This window comes from Struthio camelus, chromosome 1, assembly GCF_040807025.1.
Source record: "Struthio camelus isolate bStrCam1 chromosome 1, bStrCam1.hap1, whole genome shotgun sequence".
In the NCBI taxonomy this organism is placed as follows: Eukaryota; Metazoa; Chordata; class Aves; order Struthioniformes; family Struthionidae; genus Struthio; species Struthio camelus.
In genome coordinates this window covers 94,107,227-94,134,121 of record NC_090942.1, presented here as the reverse complement: position 1 = coordinate 94,134,121, position 26,895 = coordinate 94,107,227, and the positions used below count along the sequence as shown (strand labels likewise).

Below are 26,895 nucleotides of genomic sequence, written 5' to 3'. Positions count from 1 at the left end.
ACATGCAGACAGTCTGTGGGTTCAAAACAGCAGAAATATATTCCTTCTACATTACTAAAGGCCAAAGTCTGCAATGCTGGGTGCTTGTCAGCCCTGCTTATTTTTGAGCTTGGCAAGACAGAGATACCATGCCATGGCAAGGTCTTAACATTTAAATGTGAGTAACATCCCTTTGGAAACTAATTGCTTATCTGTAGTAAAACAGAGAGATTTTTCTTACCAATGCATCAAGCAGAAGTGAAATTTTACTTGCTTGCATCCCCGAGACGAACAGCAAAAAATACATTGCTGAACTTTGAGCAATGTTTAAGTGTCAAAGTCAGTTCTCCATAAATGTAATTCTATTCCAGGCTTGTGGCATCTGCAGAGTTACAAGCTACATGTCCCATAGGAAAGCACAGAGGAGGAGATGCTCGTATAGGGGGAAATATATATTTACAATGCAGCCGCGCTGTGCAGCTGCAGTATCTATTATTGCACCAGCTTTTCATTTTTTTAAATCAGATCACTGCAGAAACCAAAGAGCTCAAATGTGATGGTCTAATGGAACATCAAAATATGAAGGTTGTTTGCTTTAAAAAAAAGCATGAAAGCTGCTGATAAATACAGCAAAACTGATTGGCGTATGAAATCATTCAAGTCAATAGATATAAAGGTGAAGGAAGTGGTGAGAAACAGCAGTTGAAGGTGCTGATAAATAGAACAAAAGAAGACACAGAAGCAACTTGGAAGTGCTTCTTTCCTCACAGAGGAGCTGACTAAGCCCCAGAGTTGCCTGCAGCCCTGTGCTTCAGGGAACTGGCACCCTACGCCAAGCTGAATCCCAGAATTGCCCTGGCTCTCATGAAAACCCAACCATGCCAGTTGCTGCTGGCTATATCCCCAGCTTGGTTTGTTAGGGGAACGGCTCCTCTCTGTCCCTTCGGTGGCTCTCAGTATGAGGAGACTGTGCCAACTCCAGTTGATAAAGGTCAGCCTCTTCCACTCACAGTCGTGCAGTTTCCCACCGCCTCTGCTGGGAGAGCAAATCAAACTTCTCCAGGAAAGTGAGGCACTATACAGTGCTGGCTTCTCTGACTTTCATGCTACCAGCTGGTCTAATTTCTCTTGACATTTCTTCCGTAATAGCAACAGCAGCATGTCAGGATTAATTAAGCCAAACAGTGGGTGAGTCTCAAAGGACAACATACACCTGCCATGATCGGCCCCCACCTAAAAGCCAAGCAGCCTTTCCTGGGCTGGGGAAGGGCAAAGGGAGAAAGAAGTGGGAATGGTGGGCAATTTCCAGTGGAAGGAGCACCGTAAGCAGCCTCGAGCTGGCAGGGTTCAGATGAACACCAGCAAGGCTATGGCACTGTACCTGACAGCAAGGGTCTTGTACGTTATTATTTCAGCATTCAGATATACTCAAGCAATTATTGCAAGGTGTGGACTAGAAGTCCGGCAGGCAATTAAGGCCACTTCTCCCCAAGTCTGAATGTGGGACAGAATTTGATGGAAGAGTCCTAATGAGAGGGGCAGAGATTCACATGCCTCTGTTCCTTGGAGACAGCGCCCACTTGCCATGCATGGCCCAAAGGGCGACCTAGAGCTGAGGAGCACAGCTACGCTCCCTAGTCCCAGGCTGGGAAGGAAATCAGATCCCAGATATAACACTGCCTAGCCACTAACAACCGACACAACCAGTGATGACAAGAGCATGCAAATGTGCAGAAGCCGCTTTTTTTGAAGTACACTGTTCCCTTCCTGAGCGTGGCCAGGAGAGGGGTTCATACAACAAGGAGCACATGGTACTCATGCCTCCTCATAGCTGCAACAGTTAGTTGCAGCTTCCTCGAGGAAGCAAAAGGTAGCCAAGTGGTGGCACAGTACTCAGTCATCTCCCAGCTCAAAGAAAATGACTTAGGGCCTCACTCCCAGCTGGGAGCTCAGACTTGGATTGGCCCCTCAGCTCAGTGGCACTCAGTGGCACTCACAGGAGCGGCACCTGCAGAAATACAGGCTGAACAAGAAGAAAAGGTATACAGAGCTCTCATAGTATTTGATCACTAAAACAAAAAGATGACCATTAGAAATCATTGGAATAATCTCATTTCCCCTTTTTTTTATTTGCTTCTCTCAATACCAGTGCTGTTGCCAAACGTTTCATGCTTCCTCAAGTCAGACAAGAAGCTGTAGGTAGCCTCCTCTGTAGTTACAGTGCCGCATCGATCCATACAGGCTGAGCCCTGTCACTTTCACCAAGACAGCATGTGGCTCAGTAATTCACTTCATGCAATTGCCCTAATGATTTAAGGCACTAAAGGTATATTTTTGTAATAAGAAGAAGCTGTCTCAATAACCAGCAATACATGTAGGACAGGCATGTCATAACATCCTGTTCAGAGATAATTACCTAAATACTAGTGTTGGTTGCCTATCAAAAATCCTGATTCATGAATCACAGCCTTCTGCTTGAGTTGCTCTGCATGATGTCATTGTATGTCAGTCTCTGGATAACCACGGAAATGCTAGGCTGAATGTATTCTAATTTTAGCAAAGATTTACACTTGTCCAAAAGACTTCACCAACAGTTTATTTATTATCTTGCTCTTAAAATTAATCTTCTCCTCTGAGATTACAGAGAGAGATCACTGCATAACCAAGGAGGCCAGCTACAGAAAGAATGGCAAAGAAGCCACTGCAAAGCCTGTAACTTATTTGTCAAAACTGTTTATTAATGACTTTTGAGAAAATCTATTGAGAGAAAAGCAGGATTGGGGCACAATTCATGTACAGAAAAAGGGGTTACATAAGCACAGAATGACTGAGCCCGCTTTGCTAGGTAGTTATGCTGGAACAACAGTCTCTAAGTTGTGTTGTACAGATGTTACAATGCAGGGTGTTAAAGGGTCCAACCTTATTTGTAATACGCTGCAGTCTTCAAGCACTGAGACAAGGTCTCCGACAAGGTACCCAGCCATATTTCTGTTCTCTTGCTATCAAAATAAGTGTAACTATTTAGCAGAAGGTGCACCAGTCAAGCCACACTGCCTACCAGAGAGGATGGAGGATGCTTACCGGTCTACATTTTTTTCTATGCATGATGTTAAAAACACCTGGAGCTGTGGATTTCCTTCCTAGCACTATCCTCATGTATATTGGTCTATGTATTATGCATATAGATATAATGATAAACACAACCAATTCCAGTAAATCTCTTGTGCTCGGACATCTCTAGCTATACCTAGATTGCAAAATTCAAGACTGACTCCAAATCCAAGTCCTTTCTTGTCCCACCATTAATGAAGAGCTCCACCTCTGTCAGGGTCCATAACAAAGAGGCACAGTGTCTCCAGAGATGTAGCATACATCAAGGTCACCATCTGTCCTCAGGCTTATTCCATTTGCATCCACACCCCACAGCTTATCGCACTTTAAGCCTGTCCACACGGTAAGTGGTTTTCTAATACTAGCCATAATTTTGCACCCAGTTGGCATGTGGAAGGCTATATAAAGCCTAGACAATTAATGCTGTCTTTGCTGAGAAGCAAGAAAATAGTCTCTGTGCTATTATACTCTGTCAGCTTTCCCAGCCACTTCAGGCAACTAATTCTGAAGACTTTTTGACTGAATTGACATAAAATGCATCCTTCCCGTCTTGTTGCTTTTTAAATGTGTTAGGTTATTTTTATACTGTGGTCTCAGAGGTCACTGGCAAGAGCATGTTCCGTTTCCCACCAGGCACTCAAGGAAATCTATGAAGACAGCCAGCTCCCATTTGCTCTGGTCACCCTCAGTGGGTTTACATGTCAGTATAACATGAATGAGCAACAAATTGCTGTTTGTCATCAAAAGCCTTCTGGGTCTGTCCATGCAGAGGTGCTTTGGAACAGTTACACTGCTTTGAATAGATACATGAAGAAAATATGGTCATTAGTTGATGTGAAGCTAGAGTGAGGCCATCTGGAAAGAACTAAGAAAGCTCTAGGAAATGCATGGGAGAAAGATTGGGTGAAGTCATTTATATGAGAGGCCAGGTGGGTGAAAAGTTTGAAAAACACGTATTTATATATACTTGGCTTCTAGGACTCAGTATTTTGTGAACATATAATTCAGAAGACGTTCCAGTTCAGGAATCAGCTCTCCAAACTCCATGCATTGACTAGTTTGACCTGGTCTGTGTTGACTACAACATGGCAACATGCCAGAAACCCAAATTTAAGTGCTTGAGTTTGGAACTAAATCCTGCTGTCAGCTAGTTTTAGAAATCCTCTTGTCCCCAGAGGCAAAGGTGATATGCTTTCCAGCCAGTGAGTGTCCAGCTGCTCTTGCCTTACCACTGTGTCCTGTTTTCCTCGTAGGTTGCTCTAATTAGTATTAGGTAGCTGCCTTCAAAGTGTCAATTGCAAACACAGCTTGCTCTGATATCAAATATGTAGGTTATTGTTTTGCAGACTTAGGTTGCTCTATAACATCATAATCAGTGAGATTTTAATTTCTCTGACCCATGTCATCCAAGTAATGGGACTTCAGCAATTTTGAACAAAAATCAGTCTGAGGGCAATCAATCAGACTACTAATTTGTATGTACAAAATGACATATTGCTCGCCTGCAACATTTTAGCATCCACTGATCATTAGATACAGTGGTATAGAAGTGAGGACTGCATTGTGCAAATACCCTGCTGTAGATGAATTGTCTCAGCAGCATTTCTCCTGTCCACATACAGAGTTGCCATCTCTTAACTGATAAGCATGTTCCATATGGATGCTGTATTTTGTTGGCTGTCTTCCCATGAGTTTTGTGAATAGACAGTTCCAATGCAAGTTCTTCATTTGGAACAGAGAGGGTGTTGATGAAAGCTGATTTTAAGTCAGTTTGATCCCTCTTGGATCAAATGATGTTTGGGAGACAGAGGACCTTCTGTTGCAGCAGTTAGAACCAAATTACTTGTTTTATTGTGGTTTACAACGTTAGCACGGTCACGCGCAGAACAACAGCTTGTACCACTGCTGTCCTGCATCACCTTTTCTGTAGGAATCCTAGAATTTGTATTAGTTCCTTGGTACCTGACCTTCAAGAAGGCCAAAGAGCAGGATGTTTAACTCTGGTATCTCCAAGTCTCTTGTTAAGATTTTTTTTCATGGAAATAGCAGCATACTTTCTACAGCAGCCAAGTGGCTGAATCTTCCAGGCCTGGGCAATGTAATTTCTGACTGAGCTAGTTTCCCCAGGAAGAAAAGTGACGGTCAGCAGGAAAAGAGCAGTCAACATGTTATTCTCTTGCCATCCAACCTTCAGCTGTCCTAACATTTGAAGTAACCACGTATTCTGTCTTTCTCATTCCTGACAAATGCTGAATTGGCAAAGAATTTCAGGGCCCTTTCCAAGCAATCCACTCCTGCAAGATCACAGGGACAGGTTCTCATCTAAAGAACTTAGTGAGGTAAGTTCCTGGAGGAGCAAGTATTTTATATCTGAAAATTGTCTATTGCCTTTAGGATTCTCATAAATAATACAATATAATCTTCAATATGAGTGATTGCATCTTTTTTTTTTTTTTTCAGGTAGAAGATCACACCCTCAATTACGTGATTTCTACAAATGCAGAGTAGCCATTTGCCTTGTAAGACAGACGAATGTTACGGAGCTCCTTCCTGCATGTTGTTGGAAAGCTGAAAGGTAGCCTATTACAAAATCAATATTAAGGCTTCAGCAAAGAGGGAGGAAATAATCTGTTCTCCACATCCTGGCTGGAGAGGACAGGAAGATGACAGTCTGGATAATGACAATGATACATAAGAATAGTTGTCCAGTGCTGCTAAGGCTGATCAGTGTTTGGTGTGAACCTTTATCTCTCAGATGCTTTGAGAACAGGTTAGACAGCTGGCAGGTGGGACACAGTGAAGCTGCTCCTGCCTTGTGTGAAGGAGGTTTAATTAGGCTAATTTCTCAAGGTCTGTTCCAGCCCTACGATTCAGTAAAAACTACAGGTTCCAGTCCAGATCAAAGGCCCAAGAGCAAGCATCAGGAAGTCAGGCCAGATAGGATCACGAATGCATTAGTATGAGACTCACAGCCTGCTCCGCGCTCACTTCTGCATTCCAAAACATCTGTTGGAGACAGCGGGAGCTCAGATGTGTAGGAGAAACAGGACTTGGTCCTTGATATTCAAACAGCAAGAAGCTTCTAGGATTTGAGCTGTAAAGAGCTGTCTGCCTCATGCAAAAACATTGCAAAACTCTTCACTTCAGTTACTTGATGCAAAATAACTCTGCTCTTTGGAGCTGGAGCTGCTAAATTAGGTGTGTTATTTTCTATAAATCCTTCCTGTTGTCAGTGGGCTGCCTCTTATGGCCATTGTCCCTTTTGCTGCTGCCAAGGAAAGGGATATAGTAGAGAGCTTTTGTTTAATGAGCCATCACATTTAAACATCATTTGTCTCAGCTGTTTTCCTTTTCTCATCTACCTTTGCTCATTAAACTCCACCCTGCTTGGCTGTTAACGGCATAATCATGGGGAGCAACAACATCGCAGGATTCTTTGTACCAGTGTGATGTTCTTGCCCCCACCGCTTCCCCCTGTTTATGGGCTCTGATAAGACTGTGCTTGCCTTGTGTCAGATCCATGGTAGCAGGAGCTTCAGAGCCAGCTTACTCTGAAGGCCAAACAGCTGGAATTGTGCTTTCCCATATGGAGCGGGATTTTGGATGGATTTTCTTGGTGCTGCCTGTGACGTTTGCCTTGTCCCTTTTCATGCGGACAGGCGCTAGGCCTTTGACTTTGCAGAGGGTGTGGAGCAAGGGAGAGAGCCAGCTTTCTGTTCTGTGCAGCTGGCAACATTTGATGGGGACAGGAGAAAGAAACAGAAAGAGGAAGGTGAAGGAATGATATTTGTACTCCTCTGCAGAAGTGCTGTTGGGAGATTCCCCAGATAAAGGGTTCTCATCTACTCTCTTTCCTGGCAAGGAAATGCAGCATGCCTAAGCCAGGCAGCCACTGAAAGCAGCACCTTCATCAACAAGGTGAAGCTTTGTGATAGGGGAGCTGCTCGCTCCAATCACTGCTAAGGCTGAAGCTCCTAGCCAGAGCTAGAGGTAGCAACGTCAATAGTGATCTCCACACATGGACTCTTCTGTTCTTACTCTCACATGCGTGCTAGAACCTGAGCCAAAAAATTACCCTTCCATCCTCAAATCTCTTGCTAAATCATTTGGGGGGGGGGGGGGCAGGGAGGAAAGGTACTCCCATTGACTCTTACCATGCGTCATTTGTAGCACGAAGAACTATAGTAAAAACTCAGGGACAGTGGTTGGTATTTACCTCAGAAGCTTAGACAGCCCATCTTTTCTCAGCTGCGGGGACAGCAGGGACCTCTCTTCTCAGTGCAGGGACATTCAGATCCGGATGTTGATGGCATTTCTTATCTGTGAAGATACTGCTAGGACCAGGAAGCTGTAACAGTATCCAGCAATATCTGTTAATTGCCATGTTGTCTGAGTGAAGGAACATGCATGATGTGTAGAATGCAGTTCAAGGTGACTGAAAAAGTCAGGGCCACAGCTGTGCGAAAGGCCAACCCTAGAGCAGTCGCTCTTCTGGCTCAGGGGCAAACGGCTAAGTCTGGAATTGCTGCTAGTAGGCCAGTGCCACTACAGTGCTTACAGGAGCCTTTGTTAGCTCTCTTGGAAAGGGCAGGTCCTCAAAGGAAGTGGCCATGTCCTTCCATCTCCACCACCAGTAGCTGGCTCTGTACATTTCTGCCTTATACCAGTCAGGTTTGGTTTTTCTGTGGAATCTCATTAGGGGACAAATTGAAAACCCTCAGGACAACACAACAGGCAAGAACTGGCCCTGAGGAAGATATCTCTGAGGACTAGAACATACTGTAGCTTCAAGTCTCTGTGGAGATGGTCAGATTTCAGGGTCTTCCCCAGACCACTAGGAATACTCAGCAGATGCCCTGACCTCCCACCAGTGCCACTGGCAGGGAGTTTAATATCAACCTCAAATAAAACCTGTCATTTCTAGTTATTCAACCTTTCTTTGAGCTGAAGGCAGCCAGGTCAGAAGACATGCACACGTTCAGGCTGTGTATATACCCACCCACTGCAACCCACTGTATGGCAACCGTGCCTTGGCCCACCGATCAGCCTGAGCCTCTGCCCTTCGGCCTAGCTGGCCGTCACAACTGCAAAGCTCCCAAGATAAAGCATTCTTCTGGCAGAGTGAGGAGCTTTTCTAAGGGTGACAAGCATACCTCTTTGTTGTCACCCAACCCTACACATACATGTGCAAACACAGTGCTAAATCCATCTTTCCCAAGGCAGACAGGCTGTGGCTACTTTGTGCAGACAGCTCAACCTCAGTAAGTCAGAGCTGAACGCCTCAGAGCAGCCTTTTTGCCTGCCTAGACATAAGCCCAGGAAGCCTGAGAATGAAGGTGGAGGGGCAGGGCTGGTGGAATAACGCCATTTGTGGTAGTGCACACATCCTGGGACCAACCTTCATGACAGCAGTGGTTTTGATCCAGAGCCACCCCTTGTCCAGTTTCAGTGTCATGACTTAAGATTCATAGCAGTACGACTGTTAGGAGGCTTTGGATCTTTATTGAAAAAGGGATGGAGATGAGCAAAGCTGCAAGCTATAAACCTGTGAATGCACCAGGAGGTGAAACGTCTGCTTCTCTGAGGTTTAACCCAGCAAGCTCCACAAGTGGGGCTCAACATCTTCTATACTGCAGCCTTGCTCCAATCATACAGAAAGGCAAAAGGGTTGCAGCTCCAGTGCTTACTAGTCAACCTCTCTCCTTTGTTCACCCACCCAGGCTGGAAAACTCTTCTGACCTCATTAATTATTCTATGTACCTTTACTTCACAGGGAGGAAAGGGACTTTCAGAACATCATGTCCCACACCCGCACAACAGAGCCAATTCTTCTTTTATGAAGGGCTTGACCCCGAGCCAGGGAAGTCTTTCTCGCTATTTGATTCTTTTTGTCCAGATCCAACTTACTCTCTTAAAGCTACACGCTTCTTATTGAGTGGTACCCTTTAGACTTCGTCTATGTGAGGAAATTTCACTAGTCTAAGCTAGGCTATGAGATGGAAAACTATGTACTTTTGCTAGCACAATATATAAATAGAAATTCCTTTCCCTCTTTGTTTTAGTGATGTTTTGGAAGAGGCTTAAATTAAACCAAAAAGTCATTTATTCTCAAAGAATGCCTGCAGGGGACATAAACCAACAGTGCCTTAATTATGCTTGTATGCTCATTTTGATTGCTTTAATGTCTCTAATTATAGTGGTAACACTTTTCTAGTTTGACAAGCCGGGAAGACAATTTGGCTCAACCAAGGGAGCTGGAGCATAGGTTACAGGAGATGTACATCACCTTCCAAAATGGCCTACTTCTGCCAGCTTGGAAAGAAAGGACACTGTCATTGGCATTCTGTTATTTTAGCTTGTTCTTCCTTTGGGGCACTGATAGGGTAGTGCTTTCAGTGACAAAGTAATAGCAACACAAATGGCAATTTTGGCAAGAAAACTCTGTGGGTATATATGAAATCACAGAACATAAAGTTGAAAGGAACCTCAAAGACCTATCTATTCTTTCCTTTTGGGGAGAAGACAAGATCAACATTTCAGTGTGTTCATCCAAACTCTTCTACAGGTAGAAGGCTCCAGCCACTTATGGCCATGCTTTATAACTGTAAAAGCTTCTTAATGTCTAACTAGATCTTCCTTCTGTTTATACCAATTAGTTCTTGTCATATCCCCCAGGACAAAAGGGGTAGATTATTACTTTGAAGCATGTTAACGCCAACACAAATTTTAAAGTAAACACTTGACTGTGGTGGCCTATCTAACAGCTGATACTTATGTACATCTGGAAGGAACCTGCAGCCCTGAAATTTTTAAAGCGTCTCCAAAGACCATATAAAATGCTAAAAAAAAAAACTTCACGGTGGACAATTATGAACCCATTTGCTTAGACAGAAGAGAAGGATAGGAGCTTTTTCTTAATGCCTGTAAAGATATGTTTGACTTGTGTCCAGAAGTATGGTAATACAGATTCCTTAATAACACAGGCTGAAATATAATTTAATTGGTAAGCAATAGATCTATTTACATCTTAGTAAATTTAATAGTAGGTATCTGACTCCATTTGAACGCTAGCAACCTTTGAGTTCAGTGCTACCTAGCATATTCTAGAGATCTCCTGGATCAGAATGACCTCGACTGGTGTTCTCTTCCATAAGACACTATAAAATGGTACCTTCAGTCGCCAAGAAAATGGTCAGCAGGAAAAGGTTACTCCCAAAGCTAACAGCACACCAAGCTAAAACCTACTCCTAATTTAAGAGCTGGGTTGGGGTTAACAAACTGGGGTATACTACCCTATGCCATGAAGCAGACGAGATCGTGCAGATCAGATCTTGCAGATTAGTGAGTCATTTCCAAAAGTCAGCCACTGAAGAGCCAAATGACCCTGTTCCTCCCTTTCCATCCTCTACGCCATAGATAGTGCCTCTGTGTATTTAAATGTGTATTTCATATGTCCTCACACACATCCCCTCCTCTTCCCCTCCACCACTCATTACATTAATTCTACAGGAAGAACTGTTTTGTTCTTTCTTAAATTGCTAACCATCACACCTTTCAGGAACGCATCTTTGGTGCAAAGCAGAATGGCTGTACTTCCCTCCTATGCAATAACAGCCTCCAGCAATTTGTGAGTAGCAGCTTGAATCAGAGCTAGCATCCTCATATTTAAAAGCCCTCACTGCATTGTCTTCCAGGAATTGGACCCAGAAAGAGTTTCTAGCTTCCTCTGTCCTCTCTCCCAGATCTGAGAAAGCAGGATATGGGGTCAAACACTAGAGACTAAATCTGTATTATTCTTAGAATAAAATTTCTCCCTCTCCAGTCCAGAACCTTAAGAAGGCTTAAGAAATCCCCCAAGTGCATTACGCACTGCATTAACACTAGTGGAGATTTCTGCTTCACCCTCCCTTCCCACGGCCCTCAACCCCTGGAGGGGCTGAGAGGGGGCGAAACATGGCTGATAGTTACCATTTCTTTACTTTTACAGACAATGTTTACCCTCACTAAGCCGGTCGGTGAGGTATAGCACAGATGTGCATACAGTACCAGCTGGAGAGGTCAGTGCAGAGCTAACTGACTTTGCTTCTTGAGTAGGTTTTTTTTTTTTTTTTTTGCTTCTTGAGTAGGTAGACATATAGATCTGTCTACTGCACACCTGAGTGACCCTCACCCCATCCCACTGCAGCTACAGAAATTACTTTAAAGTTCATTATTAATCTGTTGCAATTGTTTAGGAGCAGATATAGTCAAGGTCTCTTATAGACCTAGTCAAAGGAGAGAATGTAACACTTCTCACCCCAGCTGGTACCTCTTGCATCAGCTAGTTGCACATATTGTGTCAAGGGGAACCAAGAGTGAAGTCTGTATTATATCACGTCATTAACAGTTCAGACAAGTCACAAATGAACAGTCCACCACAAAACAATGCTCAAGATTTGGGCAAGTTCTCCTGACCCAAGAAGGCTATTGTCACCAGGCTAATTAGTGCTGGGTCAAGACAGCCCAATTCAAAGAGCAACAAGGGCAAGGGAAGGCAAACAAAGACAGAAGTCAATACAACAATGCTTAGAATAAGTATATCATCATCTTTGTTAGCAGTTCAGCCCCTTTTTCAGTTTTAGACCCAGGCCCTGTACATGCTCAGGACCAAACACAGAAGCCTTTCTATTTCTTTCTGAAAACAGAGTCCATGTCTTTAAAAGCCAGTGGGCAAACTCCTCTGAAGTCACTGCTTTCTTTTCCTGGTTTCATTCTCTCTTTCATCATGTCCTGAGAAACTTGCTGCTACCTATACTGCTACCTTTCACCCACCATCTCAGAAGATCCCTCTCTTCCTACACCCCAACTTCCTCTGCTCCCAGGAAAACACATCAGATCTGATTTATATAGGCACCAGGCCACTCCTGTTTCTACAGGAAACACAGGTGGAACGTATACTTGTTCAAGCCCTGTAGATAAAGACATTCATTAAAGTTAAGATAAATTAACAAAAGACAGGAAACGAATGCACATGAATTAAAGCACATTTAGCCCTCTGTAGACATATCATTCAGGGGTAAAGTGACCTTGCTTTGCTTAATTGCCACCATAGTGAACTGAGGCCATTTTCCTTCTGTGTTAGAGCACCCACACAGGGGTTTAATGCACTTCGACTTATGCACATTAACTCACACCTCACACTAATTTGTCTTAACTCTTCATGTAAACAAGCCCTCAGAGGACTGTTTTTTTCCCCTCTCCCATGTGAGGGTTCACTTTATCCCAAAGTGAAATGTGTTGAACAAAACTATTCACAGTGAATTTTTCCCTCAGTTGTGGCTACAGTGCCATCTTTGCTATGAATTGCTGCAGAATTTCTCTCTCAGCCCCAGTTTGTCTACTTTTTTCCTCTTTACAACAGCTATATTGGAACAGCTTATAATTCGTAAAGCACCATCCCTCTGCCGGGCAGATAGGGAACTGCTGGCTTGTTCTACAGGTGGAGACTGAAGGTGATCTGGGCAGGTTAACTACTGAACTCTGGGTTGAACAAGTTACCTGCAACTGAGCATGGAAACCATCTAAATCCCAGCCTCTTTTGCCACTGGAACCATTTTTTGTCCTCCCCTCAGGGAAGTCTTCCTCATCAGAAAGAGTCGATGAGTTTCTTCAAACCTCAGTATCATGCCAGCTACGTGGGAAAGAGAAAAAGAAAAATTAAAGACATCTGCATGACTCCTGCGCAGAGACAAATCTTTCCTTCTCCCTCTCCCCCTTTTCCTCCATCCCCCATCTTACTTGGGAGCAGTAGAGAACTTCACATTAAGATACTGAACCCATCACGGTTGGAACAGACAAAGCCAGAGTGAGGAGGGAGGTGACGGAGGCCGAGACAATGTATTTTTAGTCATTTTGATGAATTATGGAGATGTGAAGTTGATAATTTATTGAAGAAGGGAAACGGGGGACTCTATGTAAATGTTTTCAGATGAATAATTAATGTAGCTTTCTAGCATCAGGGGGTCTTTAATTAAAGCCTCCGTTACACAAGGCAAGGCAGACGGGCCCAGCTCCTTGCGGCAGCTAATTGCACCTTTCCCATGCACAGCTATGATTCAGAGATGAAGCATTATTTGCATCCATAAGGAAGGACAGATCCCACCTGGGGTAAGTGGTGGGAGGCTGCAGAGACCAGCTTAGTGGCCCCAGGGCTGATGTGGTGCCCATCACATTTTAAATTAGGTTGGCATATAGGCCAAATGATTGGGGGGGGGGGGGGGAAGGGAGGATGCAGGGAAGACGACGGAGGGGGTACTCTAGACATAAGGCTTTGAGGAATGCAGAAAGCCACTCACCACTGTCCAGGGATGACAATATCTTCAATAGGGACCCCTTCACAGGGTCATCTAGGCTCTTGCTGTCACTGTGGGCCTTTCAAAGGCTGTGTCAGCCTTTCAAAAGGCTGTCCTGTGCCATGTCTGTCTCCCTGCCCCCTGGCCAAGAACAGGTCACAGCTGAGTGGAGCACAGGAATAAGGTAGTATTCCCAGAACGGAGGGATCAGGCAAACCCAGACCCTCCAACTATCTGCCATCCTTAACTGCTGTCCTTACCCCCATTATCCCCCACAAGCACCACTTAGTACTGAGGTGAATATCACATCTGGACTCTCCCTCCGTTCCTTCAGGGATTTCCCACATATTATGAGCTGATGGCGAGAGGGTGGGATAAAGGTTCACCGTGGACATCGCAGCAACATTGAGCATCCACTCCCTCCAGTGCCAGGAGAGGGCATCACAGTGCAGCGACACTAAGAAAACTAAAGCCTTGCCCCTCACAAGCACTTGTGGTCTGCCATGGAAGTCTATGACAGCCTCCCAAGGGAAAGTATAAAACTCTCATAGCTTTAGGCTTCAGGAATTAGAATGGGACAATTATGGATTGGCAGAAGCTTCTCTAGTTGGTATTACTGAGAAGTATCCAGAATAATCTCAAATTTGGCTTCTTTCCCCAAGATCTCCTGGGAACTGGAGGTGAATTTCCAAACTTGGGGGACAAAGTCACATTACTCTGGAGAATGTTCTCTAGATTACACACAGATTAATTAGTTTTGACACCTTGGCAAAGCAGCTAAGTGTCTCATGCTTTTCATTCATTTTCAGCACCAATAACATTCGTGAGAACAATATGAAGTGAGGCAGGAACAAGGAAAACAGCTGAAACTTTTTTTTTTTTTAAAATAGAAAAAGTCAAATCTAATGTAGTTTAAACAGGTTCCCAGAGCAAATATTTTAGGGGACAAACCTTAATAACATGTTCCTCTCCTGCACTAAAGAAGATAGGGCTAAAGGCAATCACGAAGGGGTTACCTAGTCCATTCCAGTCATCTGTGAAAGAAGTTTGCTTAACCCACTACAAGTATCTGTCCACCTTCGGAAGTTGCAGTTGAGGCACCTTCTTTTGGCACTGGGCACAGAAAGAATCTGGAGAGGTACACCTCAAGAAAGATCCCTCCATTCTCTGCAAATACCTGGATTTTCAGGACAGCACCAAATTTTCTGGATTGCTAGCATGTGTTCTCTGTTCACATCAATGCTCTTGACAGGTCTGACATGAACCTGCGAGCTCAATTAAGGTTTATTGCTGTGTTTTGTGGAGGAAAGCACTATGAGAAGTTTTGGATGATTCGCTCAGAGCCTCAGCACACAGCTACGAGGCTCTGCTGCTCTCTGCTGGAAAATGCAGGGAGGGCCCTAGCAAGCAGCTGTACCAGGGAAAGAGCTGGATTTGACAGTATGCTGAGGCTCAGCCTCTGCACATAAACACTCAAAGCCACCATATGAAAATAGACATTTTAGTACAACTTCCCTCTTGACAGGGCTGTCAGAATTGGGCCCACATCAAAAGCTCTTGGTTTAACACAGCCCTGGCCTGTTGAAGACCAATACCCCTAGAGACCTTACTGGCTACCACATCCCCACAGCTAAATATTTCCTCACTCCGGCAGGCCCAGCCACTTTCTTCCCCTCAAATCTCATCCCTCTCTCTACCACATGCAAGAGCTGGTTTTCTCCATATTGCTCTCCTCCCAGTTTGCAATGCATTTACCTTCTCAGTACCCCTGTGCATAGGGGGCAGAACGATTAGCCCCATCATACAAGCAAGGAACTGATGCGTGGAACTACTGCGACACTTGTCTAGAGTCACAGGTCAGCACGTGGAAGAGCAGTGCTGTCTCTCCAAGGACCCTAGCCACTGCACCACACTTCCTCACAGCCTGTTTTTCTTAACCACTAGCAGCATGGAGCTGCTCTTTGCTCTCCAGAGCTCAGGAAGGCTTTAACTATATCTGATTGCAACTGTGCAAAACCACAGGTCAGAGGGTCTTAGAGCTGTGGCATACAGGGAATCACGAGGCCATGGCCTGTGGATATTGGCTGAACTGCGGCAGCCTCTTGGGTCGCGTAGCAAAGGAAGTTGCCAGTCTGGCCAGCAAGCTCAGACTGTGAGAAAGCCTGAGCCCTGCAGAGGCTCCTGCGCACAGAAGAGGGACCAATTCCAAAGCCCGGTGCTGGCCAGGACCCTGCATGCCTTTAAGCAATGCTACATCCTTTTCTGATGTGTTTCATCTTGTGCATTCCATTATGATTTCCAAATATTGGATAGGGTGACAGGAGTTTAGGACAGGTATTTTCAGGATTTGACTTTTAAAAATATATTTACAGCTCAATAAAATAAGAAATATTCAAAGTGAACAGACTGTGAAAAGTGATTTGTTCCAACTCTTCACTGCATGGTTGCAAGATACCAATCACAAAGGCTGAGGAGTGGTTTGAGCATAATTTATTAACCCAGAAGGGACCGCATTGTTAACCAACATTATTTATAGTTAACAGCTCAACCATCTCTACTGAACAACTGTGTGATACCGCAGGGACAAATGCAATGAGTTACTACACAGATAGGACAAAACTAGCAGCAGATCTTTGTTACAGCTGTTAGAAGAAGTGTCCCCAGGAGACAGACACTGAATCTCTAATGGCTATCTTATTTCTCTGACAATTTATTTAAGTTTTAACTTAACAGCAGGAATGATAGCCACAGTTACAGAGTGACTCTCAATAAAGGAGTATATTGCTGATCTGCAGCTGGCGTTTTCTTATTTATTCCAGAGTCTTTAAGTTCCAGACTTAGCATATGGCACCATATAAATAATGATATAATAATATGTTTTTGCTTTCCTAGTGTCTAGATAGAAAAAAGTGTGATTTATGGTACATGAGCATTGTATTTAAGGCATTATTTTACCCAGAATTTTTAATGTATTTAAAATGCATCTTCTGGTTTTCGTAATCTGTTCTCTCTAAAGAATAAACAGAGCAGTGATGTTTATTTAATGGAGTCATTCATCTTACCTCCTTGTATAAAACCCTAGCTTTCCAGCCCCAGCAGCCAGATCCCTGCAGTAGACAGTGGGGTTGAAAATGGAAAGATCTGCTGTTTACCAATTTGGCACAGCCGAAAGGAAGACATGGGGCTAAAAATTCACCCACAGCAGGACTCTATTTGAAGCCGGCAGGCAGCTGAGAACTGCTCAGCACTGTCCAGCAAAGGATGGAGAGGAGAAGCACATGGGAGAAGTTGTGCAGGGAGTCATGCTGCAAAGAAAACTGCACTGGGATGCTCAACACACAACTGGCCATTCATACACAACAGAGAGCAGGTGCCTATTTCAGCTAGAACAGCAACTGCAGCTACCCGAGCAAACACTGCCTCCCTGAAGGTATGACTGGGATTTAACAGTTTACATCTGTGCTTTTAGACACTTGATAATCTAGCTCTGCCACTGTTACACCTGTGCAGAAATACCCACCTGCAGGCCAAGGGGAAGACCTCCTAATTCACACCCTCAGCGGCTTCTGGTTGTTACTTACTTCCCAGACTGCCAGCAAGGCCTTATTAAGCAAAGTTTCTTTCACAACTGCAAGGGTTGGAAATGCAACTTTACACATGCATTATGCAGAATAATGCATTCATGCATGTGTCTGCAGAATAAACAAGATTTTTGCTTTAAGAAGCCTGGGTCAGTGGCTTTTATCTCCTTCAGGGACTTGCTGCAAGACAAACTAGGAATACCCTGCCTATAAACTTCAGCCTGCTCCACTGGTCCACATCTCCAGCAGGAAACCTGTCAGGGCCCACAGCTCAAAGCCTAACAAGCACCAGGGAGCCTACAGTAATCTCCCTTATCGCTTGGGGGGGGGGGGGGGGGGCGGGGTGCGATAATCAGTGAAGTGTTTGAAAGAAGTTAAGATTCTGAAATGGCACTGAAAGCCCACCCACTCGGCCCTTCAACATCTTTACAAGTTTTGCACAGCATCTTGCAAAGTCTTTCCACATTAACGCACGCACCAAAACAAAAAACAGAAGACCAAAAAACCCTTACAACCCACACACTCCACTCAAAAGGTCGGCAGTCCTGTGCTGTCTGGGGCTGCTGCAGACCCAAGGGGAAACAGGGGAAAGCAAAGACGAGGCTCAAGGGAGAAGACCCCCTCAGGGAAGAGCTCGCACATCCCCGGTGCAGCGAGTGGCCCTGTACAGCATAAGGGACACGAGCTGTCAGCGATGCCGAGTGTGGGCAACGGTGTTATGACACTCGTACGGGGGCAGCAGAGAATCCGTTTTGCCCTCCAAAAAAAAAAAAAGAGGTGAGAGGTATAATCTGAGGAACGCACGTAACCTCCGCTCCCATTTTGAGCCCTGGGCCTCCTTCCCGCTCCCCCCACAGGTTTCCACCCCAGCACCTGTCACAGCGGAGCGGGAACCAGAGTGTTTCGGGAGCCGGCCACCGTGGTAACTCAGCCCAGGTTTTATCTACAAGCCTTTCATTTTACCAGGCGAAAGCCTGCCGCCCCCCGCCCCGCCCCGCCGCCTCCGGCGAGGAGAGCTCGGCCGGCAGAGCCCAGCGCTCCCCCGCCGCCCCCCCAAAATGGCGGCAGCGCCCCGCCCCGCCCACCCGCACAAAAGGGGCTGTGCCGGTTGCCCTGGCAACCGCCGCGGCGTCGTCACCGCCCCCTTCTCGCCTACGGCGCGCGGCGAGCGGCAGAAGAGGTCGGGGTCGGGCGGCAGAACGCGTTCCAGCCCGGCCATGGAGAAGCGGGGGCCGGTGAGAGCGGGCGGCGGCCCCGGGCCCAGAGATACCCCTTCCCTCCCGCAGCCCTGCCGGTTTGGGGCTGCAGGGGAGAAGCAGGGCAGGACCCCCGCTGAAGTCAGCAACAGGACCGCGATGAGCAATGCAAGAGCACGTCAGGGCACAGCCTCGGTCCAGCTGCACAGCAGGGCAATAGGCAAAGCCCACCTGAATTTCAGCTGCTTGCTGTAAGGGAACAGCAAGAGCAGGGCTGCTCCAAGCAGCAGGGCGAGCCAGGAGCTGAGGGCAACCACAGCACCAGCAGAGCAGCACCCTCAAGCAAGAAGAGGGCACAGGCCCAGAGCAGGGTGCTGATATCAGGTCCACCAGCAGTCCCAGGCAAGGCAAGGAGTCAGGACCCATCCAGAGAGTCCCATCAGGGACAGCACAGAGAGAGAGAGACAGATACAAGATCAGAGACAAGGCTTGAATATAGAACCAAAGTCCATTCAGGAGACAGAGACAAAATTACCTACAAGGCAGGTTTAGAGTCCCCCTAGGAAAGCTGATCAGTAAGCAAGGACCAGGTACATATACACCTACAACATAGCTCAGACCAGGCCTGGTGGCTTTGGTCTGAGCTTAACTGGAGCTTCTGGGCCTATGGGCAGAGAGTGTGGGTGGAGGGCCCAGGTGAAACCAATGAGTGTGATTAAAGACTATTGGTGTCCTCAGGCCTGACACTTGCTCTAAAAGGGGCTCCATCATGTTTGCAGAAGATGCAGTAGTGATGTATCTGACGTGCAGGGCTACATGTTCAAAACATTGTTTGTTCTTTGTTTGTTAAATGTTGTAGCAAGAGCCCAATAACTCAGGAACCAAAGTGGAGGAAGCCAGCATACCACCAGCTGCTGAACCTTCTGAGGAAGAGTCACCTATAGGTGAACTGCCAGCATCGCTGGATGACTTACCTGTGGTTGAAACACCATCATCTGCAGACCAGCCACCTGTAGTAGAATTGCCAGTGTCTGTAGACCAGCTGGTTCTTGAGAAATCACCAGCATCTGATGACCAGTTGCCTGTAGTTGATTTTCCTCCATCCCCAGAGGATTCACATGGGGATGCATCACCAGTGTCTCAGAAACATTTGCCAGTGGTTGAATTAGCTCTGTCTGAAGATGAATTGACAAAATCTGGGTCCAGATCCTGTCTGGCTCAACCATTAGCCTATGAGGATAGGTCATCTGCAGCTGACAATTCATCATACTGCATCAAGTCCTCTGTGCCTGAATCACCAGCACATGAGATCAGATCGTCTGTGGGTGACTTGCCAGGTTTCAAAGTCAAGATACACACATCTGAATCTGCAGGGGCTGGGGCCAAAGCACTTGAGGCTGGGTCACCAACATCTGTAGTCATGCCAACAGATACTATGAGTGAAATACTGGAGCGTTCAATGGTGTACGAAGACCCCTTGGAAGTCTCCCTTAGGTACATGGAGAAACATAATATTCTGCAGATATTTCAGGTAAAATTTCCCTTTCCCTTCTCCACCCAGAGGCTTGACTGAGAAGCTGGGCCTAAAGTTAACTTGTGAGCATTGTACCAAGTTATCTCCTCCTCTGGATCCCTCCTTGTCTTGTGCTTTCTTAAGTGTAAACTGTAGAAATGGACACTTGATCATCTTCAGGGGTTGAAAGAGATATTAGGAAAAGAGGAACTTGTGAGATCTGGTAAATGTTACCCCTGTGTTGGTGCTTTTTGATGAGGTGCCATTGTTTTGTGGTAGTAGCATGTGATGAAGAAAAGCAAACAGGGACAGAAAAAGGAATCTTTTGATTCCCTTTGAAAGGAATTCTTCCAAGTCTCAAGCATAAGCGCTCAGGTATCTAAGAAAAGGGGAAAAGGGGACTTATATTATGATCTTGAAAATCCTCTGAGGCTTTTAACTGAACTTGACATCTTTGTGCTATGCAGCCAGGAATGCCCAAGCCTGCTCTCAAAAGGAGAAAGGAGGCTGCGGTGGCCGCAGCTTTTGCGGCTAGCGTTGGAGCAGAAAAAGTAGCCACCCTGTCTCCTAAGGATTAACAGTTCTTTCCCTCTGTCTGTCTCTGTCTCAGGAGATCACAGAAAAACTGGTGTATAAGAAGCCCGATGACCCCTTGCAGTTCATGTTGCTGCAGGTATGGCCTCTTGTTGGGGCTTCGCAGAGACTGTCTGTTAAGGCCGCCGCAGAAAGCCAGCTTTGCCTATAATGCTGGAAACATGGTGAACCCATGATTACTTCTCTCACTGCATGTCTGCTCACTTGCGAGAAGGAGGAGGAGGACGGCAGGGCAGGAGCAGAGCGCCTGGGGTGCAAGGGCCCACATGCGCTCTAAAGAGATAGGGAGGAGAGCTATGGGGGGATGGGTGTATGGAAGAGCCCAGAGTGGGTTGGAGTGGATGTGCCCTGGAGACGCTATCTGAGAAGTGGGGGAAGCTTAGGGATGGAGGTAGGGCCTATCTATGTCCCTGTGCCCCTTCTCTAGCTCCCTCCTTCCCTTACTGGGAGGGAATGTCTCTTCTGCCTGCCCGCCCCTACTCAGGAGAGCTGTCTCTGCTGATCCGGGGAGAGCTTTAAAACACAGGAAATTCAAAGTCTGTGGAGTGAGCAATAGTCTGGGAGTGAGTTAGAGAGAAGGAGTATGGGGAGCTCCTTGGGAAAGGAGGAGGTTAAAGGAAAAAGAGAAGACAGAGAAAGAGAGAGGGTCCTTTCCTTCAGTGCCCACCAGTCAGTCAGCACAGCCTCTGTGATTTGTTGCTGGGTTCGCCCTGTAGTGAAGTGTGCAGAGCCTGCAGAGGGACGGCAAGGTCAGTTCTGGGCACCGGTGGTAGGGCATTAGACCCCCCTAAATGACCCTTTTCCTTTTACTCCTGCCCAGGTACAATCTATGATAAATGCCAGGCAGGCAGAAATGGAGGGGATTTTGGAGGAGGACGAAGATGCGGAGGTGTTTTTCTGACAGGTCCCGTTCACTCCTTTCGGCCCCTACTGACCTTGCTAATGCGGTGTTGCACAGGGCCTCGCCAGCAGCACGCTTTTGCAGTCTGTGGAAGTAACTTTGAACAAGCTTGCTGATACCTCTGCTTCCTGGATTCTCTATTCCGTGTGCGGTGCTTCCAACCCTTGGGTTTAAATCCTGCAGCCATGTATCCGTTTGAATGCACAGACTCTCTTAAAGAGCGCATGGATATGCCTGCATGTATGGCACATCTCAGGAACGCAGGTCTGCTGAATTCTTTTGTGGTTTATACATACAAATGCACAAATCTCACGTTTAGGCTACCTCTAGACTCTACTTCTTTGTGCAGAGAAATCCGGCTCAGACAGCAGAAGCACAAAAGCAACTAGAATGAAAAAGCAGCCCTGGACGACCGAGGAAGAGCCTTCTCTTTTTCATGCTGTTTTGCTGGGCTACTGTCTCCAGCTATGGAGTAGCTAATGCCCATTTTAACTCTTGGAAGTCTGTCTTGGGAGAGGCTGGGTCTGTGGCTCTCCCACTGCCCCCAGAGGTCCTCTGATGCTAGGAGCTGTCTCGGTATCTCTTCCACACATTGAGACCAACTGCCTCATCCTTAGCTATCCTCGCTGGGTTCAGATCACTCTGCTTTTTTTGTGCTGCCCTGCCTGTACCATTGCAAGTGTGTATTTTGATAAACAGAGCTGTAAAGCAACAGTTGCAGGCACTCTGTGGCTTCAGAAGTCATTGCCACTCCAGAATGTGGTGGGAGATGGGTAAAACTAAACAAACCAAAAACAAGCACTGGTAGGCCAGGAAATTGAGAGTTATGATACACTTTGCAAACATGTCATTTGAACTGCCATTAACTCTCAAAACACTTATGGTCTTCATTTTCATAGTATCCAAGCATCTGTGTCCACCCTCTAAAGGAAGTTTATCTTTCTTTTCCTTGTCTCTCACCTGAACACTATTGAAAATGTGCAGTAGAGCATACTGCTATTTTGGTTTCATTTCTTATGTATGTGCAGTAGATGCCAGAAAGCTGTTTTGTCACCACAGACTTTTATCTTTTTTAGGCATATGCTCTAATTCCATGATGGATGGTAGCATGTTCCCAAATTATTGTCTCCAGGGCTATGAAAAGAGCGCCACAGAAACTTATCTCCCATCTATCTATTTTCAGCTCAAAGTCTGACGATTAGGCTGTGTGAGACTCCACAACAGAGCTTGAGCCCAAAAAATCTGGGAATCACTGAGACAAGTATTTGGCATACAAATTCCGAGCCTGAGAAGAGTTGTCTCTCTATCCAAGGCTCTCAACAAAGATTAGTTAACTCATGTGTTTCCAGGTTAAAGGCAGGCACGCCTGCCACACCCCCCTGTCATTCATAGAGCAGGCAGGTTTTCAAGGTACTGCAAGCCTAAAGATGCCTAAAGATTCAGAAAAGACCTTCATGGGTTTTAGAAAAGGTTTGCTGTAGACTTAGGCAGCTAGGTCCCATTGGAACACTGATGCTTTTGAAAGCCCTAAGTATCTTCAGCAACTGGAAGAATTGAACCCTTAATGAAAAAAGAGGGTGAATTTATAAGCGGCTTTGTACATGTGCTCCCAGTGAATACAAGGAAAGTGCTAATGCACCTCTGTGAAAGGAGAAATGAATGGAAGATAGTCAATATCACGTGAAGATATTGATTGAGAGCTTGTCATGTCTATGGTCACAAGTCAACATATTTTCCAAGAGATGGGGAAGTTGGTATGTCTTTGAATTTTGTTGTAGAACAGCATTAAGGTGCTTTGAGGTACAGCCTTAGCTCTGAATTTCCTAGGTTTCTATCATTTTCTGTGTTGTACTTTGTTGTTCTCTTTTACATATGACAATTTGTGAGCTGTAATATGTCCTTAGACTGCAGGTACGTGACCTCAACTTTATGTTGGCATTAATGGAGTTATGCAATGAAGGCTCCTTAAATTCTCTTTTGGATAACTGAAGTCGTCTGGAAAGTACCCTTCTCCTAACATACGCTGGAAGTTTGCAAGAGAGGCCCTACCCAGCACTTCTCAGCAACCTCAGGGGCAAAAATATTCCTTTGGTGGCCTGGCCACCTTGTCTCATGCTACCACAGTTGCTGCATGGGGGCAGGAAGTCTCCTCTGGTGCACACAGAAGTAGCTGTCCTTTTCGTTTCTCAGGATCAAAGTCCCTCTCCTGTGAGAAGCAACAGCTGTGTAGAAATGTGGCTCCACTCTGGATAGCTGTGCAAGCCTGTAACTGGCTTTTTGTAGATGCTGAGAGACTGGGGAAGGCAGTAGGCCAAGGTTGACACATGTGCTCTCACAGACTTAGGGAGGAGTCAACATAGCTCTGAGCAGGACTTTGACAGAAAGCTTGGAGAAACTACCATGAACCTTCTGAAAATTTTTCTCTTCCTTCTCCTCAAGCCTCTCGGATGACTGGATTGTATTTTGAGCTGCACATTTTGCCAAGAAAGATAGGCTAGGAACTTACATTTATGAAAGCAAAAAAGCATCCCCCAGAAACTCTACAGATTGTTGTGTTTAGGCTAATACAACAGAGTTGTCCTTTTTGATTTGCTTCAGAGTTTTACTGAAAAATACACCTTAACTCTAACTGTGTGTGCGTGCGTGCGTGTGTGAGAGAGACAGAGAGAGAGAAGGCTTTTCTGTGGTGAAGAAAGGCAGAAAAGTTACATTTAAAATGGAAACATTTACTGTAGTCTTAATTCCACAGTGACTGTCCCTATCCCATAATTTCTTTCCCAAACCAATGGATCCATGTTTCTTGTTTGTAAGTGGAGGTTTATCAACATGACATTAAGCTGTCATTAAATTTCTTGCCTTGGGTGCTCTGAAGGAATTAACAGTTCATTGTGTGTAACCGAAACTTCCATATAAGTCCTTATGGCATGCCCGTCACTGTGTATTTGAATACCCTCCGGTAGTGTGCTAAGCAACGTGACTAACATCTGTTGTTTGTTCTTTCCTCATCTCCACAAGGGAGATGTGTGTGCACTGAAGTGCATTCTTTTTCATGGGGTGTTTTGTTTTTTTACCCACACCTGTGTACTGCTATGTGTTTCTAATGGATAGGAAAAGGTCACGGAGAGGAAGCTGGAGATAGTTTGTAGTTCCCAAGGGTGTTTGTTCTGTAGTTTGAGCTGGGCACCAAGGAAGCGCAGTCTTCGCACAGACAAGATTTGTTGATCCATGAACTAACACAGAAACACGATATTCAGTTCAGTTGGCAAACAGCATGGTCTCATGCTACTCAGACTGTTTCTGTTGTGAACCTTGTATTCCCCCAGAAGCAGGATTCAGGGGGGGCTAACCACAGAGAAATTGTGCTCACCTTGAAATCAGTGTCTTGGATCAGAATGCCAGATTTCTTTTCTGCCATCTCTGTACAGAACTTAAAACAATTCAGGTGTCCAAGCAATACTAGAGTCACTTGTGTCACCATGTCTAACCAATTACAAAAGAATGTTCTAACTGCTGATTAAAGGTCCTTTGAAAAGTTCACCCAGTCTCTGCTCTGCTTCTTAGTTAGGTGGAGGGCACAAGCAGGATAGCTCTTCAGTGGCCAGGCACTTAGAGCATAAGGCGTTTCATTGTGACTCACTGGATATGGATCGTTGCTACGTAACACCAATTTTAAGCTAGTTTAATGCCGCTGATTTCAAAGTTTTGTAATCATGGGAAACTCAAAGTAGGCAGCGCTGACTGTTCAGGGTTTGCATGTCTGAAATGGAAGAAATTAACCCCTGGGCAAAGCCTGACAAAGAACTGAGCTCAAGAGAGAGCTCAGTCTGCAGTCTGGGGGATGTGGGAGTGCACAGATATACCAAGGCAAAGTGATCAGGCCCTGTCTAACATGCCTTCCTTCACAGCAGGGCTTATTCAAGGGAGAGCTTCCCTTGCCTATTCTTACAGTAAGATGAAATGTATTGGGGGGAGGGGGGGGAAGAAGAAATATTCCTTTATGATCAGACCCCAATATCTGTGGCTGCATTCCTTTTCTGGGACTGCCTTTATGGGCTGCATTGATTTAACAGCATCACCAAGAGTTCTTGGCTGTGCCTTAACACACACAAACGAAAAGGGAAATTTTGAGATGTTGAGGCAACATGGGTTGGCTGAACAGCCCCTTACCATCTTCTTCTGGGGAAAGGTGGTAGGCGGGAACGTCGCTGCAGGGCAGCTGAAATTGGAAAGGCAAAGCAGCCCCAAGAGATTTCTGTACAGATAATTCTAGAGTGGAAACTGTCTTCAAACACTGCTGTGCTTGGTCTATGTTAGAAATACCTGGTATGAATACCTGGAGAGGCTTTTCCTTTCGTTCTCCTGGCTATCTCCAGGCTCAATTCCGTACAACTCCTCCCAGGTGGGAAAAGCTCACCCTTCTTTATCACAGAGCTTGCTGCCTTTGGACACTAAGAAGGCCATCTCCATGGCGTATCCTGGGAGTCTGGGGAAAGCTTTCCATATTCTCAGTGCAGAAGACTGCAGAAACTCCTGGTGCCATTTCATTAACTTCAGTGGAATAATACCAGGGAACAAACAAATACTATGAGATGGACTCACTTGTTTTTTTGCATGATGCCACCTACTTTGAGATCAAAAACTAAGTTCTTGTTCATCATCACTTATTACTTAAAGTGGCAAGATTTGGAAGAACAAGGGCTACACAGAGCCAGACTTACAAAGGCGCATAGGTACCCAGTACAATTCGCAATAGTAAAAAAGTAGGTAATGTACCTATGGGAGTGAGGTACGCAGCTTACTCTGTCACCTTTGAAGATTTCACAGTAAACTGATGAGCCTTTAAACACATCCCTCCTCTGGAATCATCTGGTCCAGCACTTAAAAATTCTTCTTATAAAAGAGGAGCCAGGATCCATACTAGAGTTAGGGAGTTTGTAACAACAGAGAGGGGACCTCTGTCCTTCCTCCTTTCCATCCCTCAGCTTATCTTCTCATATAAAACAGGAGATAGACGTGAATAAAGACATATGGAATAGCACAATTGTTAATAGGAGCATACATGTCATACCAGCCCTTGAGGAAAAATTGTCCCCCGTTCTGAGGAGCTGTTGGTGTTTAGGCAGATAAGTAGAGGTTAGGGAGACAGATATATTAAAATGCAGGTAAATGGGCTGTCAAATAGCTAAAGTTTTTAAAATTGACTCAAAGTTGCATAAACACCACGAATGCAAAAAGAGTCCTTTTGCAGAGCAGAGATGTATCTACTCTATCCCATTTTTGTTTAAGCATCATCTTGGGTTCAGCACAGTATCCTGCCTCTTTGCAAGGAGATGCAGGGAAGGATAGCATGGTAGCCCTGCACACTACATGAATACTTTTTTCTTATGCACTGTAGTGTAGCCAGTTTGCTAAGACTCCACAGTACTGAAAGCAACGGGAGCTCTGCCCTAAAACCCAGTTTCTGGCCCTGCGGCACCAAATATCAACTTTGCTTATTGTTTGAATCCTTGGTAGAATAACAGAGCTATCCTGGGAGAGACTCCTTGGCCATAGTATGATGCCATGATACTGACATATGTTTGACATAGCGGACAGGAGTGCGCATGGGAGAAGCTCAGCCTGTTTTCTAGAGCAATAGCTTCCTACCTTTTTCCCTGGCTGAGCTCTAAATATTTCCAAATGAAGAGCA

General features: G+C 45.5%; 2 protein-coding genes across 3 annotated transcripts in view; one reads left to right on the top strand and one right to left on the bottom strand.

The window, feature by feature from the left end:
* The window catches only part of IGSF11 (immunoglobulin superfamily member 11), a 144,831-nt gene extending 131,166 nt beyond the window's left edge, over window positions 1-13,665 (bottom strand). Inside the window, exons 1-2 of the mRNA XM_068958769.1 lie at window positions 13,425-13,665; window positions 12,628-12,760 (exon numbers count right to left, since the gene is read on the bottom strand). The gene's annotated coding sequence lies outside the window, so the exon portion shown is untranslated. The remainder of the gene's footprint in view (window positions 1-12,627; window positions 12,761-13,424) is intronic.
* A 5,930-nt stretch (window positions 13,666-19,595) lies between these two features.
* Window positions 19,596-26,895, top strand: part of UPK1B (uroplakin 1B) — a 29,571-nt gene continuing 22,271 nt past the window's right edge. Inside the window, exons 1-2 of one of the 2 annotated variants that reach the window (XM_068958800.1) lie at window positions 19,596-19,729; window positions 20,322-20,384. In XM_068958800.1, the coding sequence (XP_068814901.1) occupies window positions 20,356-20,384 (29 nt within the window). In that variant the 5' untranslated portion in view covers window positions 19,596-19,729; window positions 20,322-20,355. The remainder of the gene's footprint in view (window positions 19,730-20,321; window positions 20,385-26,895) is intronic. The other variant, XM_009675206.2, reaches the window with a different exon arrangement.